General features: G+C 38.7%; 1 protein-coding gene across 1 annotated transcript in view; it reads left to right on the top strand.

Moving 5' to 3' along the window:
* SARC_07283 (hypothetical protein) overlaps window positions 1-1,260 on the top strand; it is a gene marked incomplete at both ends in the record, with an annotated part of 9,075 nt that overhangs the window by 944 nt on the left and 6,871 nt on the right. The window contains one exon of the mRNA XM_014298792.1: window positions 617-794. Within this exon, the coding sequence (XP_014154267.1) occupies window positions 617-794 (178 nt within the window). The remainder of the gene's footprint in view (window positions 1-616; window positions 795-1,260) is intronic.

Raw genomic sequence — 1,260 nt, 5'->3', positions numbered from 1 at the left:
TACATATATATATATATATGTAGAATATAGCCGAGTCTTCTAACAATTATTCATTCGCTTCTTTCAATAACCTAGGCACATCTATATGATGTCCACATATGTCTATTTGTAGAATATAGCCGAGTCTACTAGTAATTATCCATTCCATTCTATAAATATCTCGGGCACATCCCTATGGTTGTCCACCTATATATATATCTGTAGAATATAGCTGTTTCTACCAACATTTATCCAATCCATTCTATATATGACTCAGGTATATCTGTAAGATTGTCCACCTATTTCTATTTATAGAATATATCTGATCCTACAGTCAATCATCCATTCCCTTCTATAAATAACTCAGGTATATCTGTATGATTGTCCACCTATTTCTATTTATAGAATATATCTGAGCCTACTATCAATCATCCATTCCCTTCTATAAATAACTCAGGTATACCTGTATGATTGTCCACCTATTTCTATTTATAGAATATATCTGAGCCTACTGTCAATCATCCATTCCCTTCTATAAGTAACTCAGGTATATCTGTATGATTGTCCACCGGTTTCTATTTATAGAATATATCTGAGCCTACTGTCAATCATCCATTCCCTTCTATAAATAACTCAGGTATATCTGTATGATTGGCGCTGGAGACACCCAGGATGATGTCCGCGAGTGTGCGCGTGCCGGTTTGCGTGCGGCAACGGTACATGAGATACCGCAATTGGGTGCCAAAGCAAAAGCGGGACAGCCTGTGGTGAAGAGCCCCGCGGCCAACCGAGGACCTGGTATGGGCGAGGCTTGTGTGTATGTATTGATCAAACCATAAGTAGTAGTAATATATTTGAATGTATATATACGTGTATGTAGCTGGTATTCTGGTAGGTATAGCTGACAGTATATGTGCTTGTTTCTTCGGACCACTTCAAAAGGTATGGCATATACTAGAGTGTAAGGTGTATATGTCTCAATAGATAATGCATGCAATTCACGTATACACGAAGGGCGACCAAGTGATTATGAAACCATCCGCTCACTCTCTAGACTGGAAAGCCTTTCAGTGGAAGATGGGATGCTGTCGTTGTGTCACCGTACGTGCGCATCACACACCTGCGTACACGAGTTTATGTATATGTATATCGGACATGTCATAGAACTATGTGCCCATAAATATGAATAAGTATTTGTGTATGTATACGTGCTTGTATGCACATACATATACACATACATGCATGTATGCATGCACATACACACACACACACACACACATA

Source organism: Sphaeroforma arctica (genome assembly GCF_001186125.1).
Source record: "Sphaeroforma arctica JP610 unplaced genomic scaffold supercont1.567, whole genome shotgun sequence".
In the NCBI taxonomy this organism is placed as follows: Eukaryota; class Ichthyosporea; order Ichthyophonida; genus Sphaeroforma; species Sphaeroforma arctica.
Note: the sequence above shows the minus strand (reverse complement) of the source record. Positions and strands in the feature narration are given on the sequence as shown.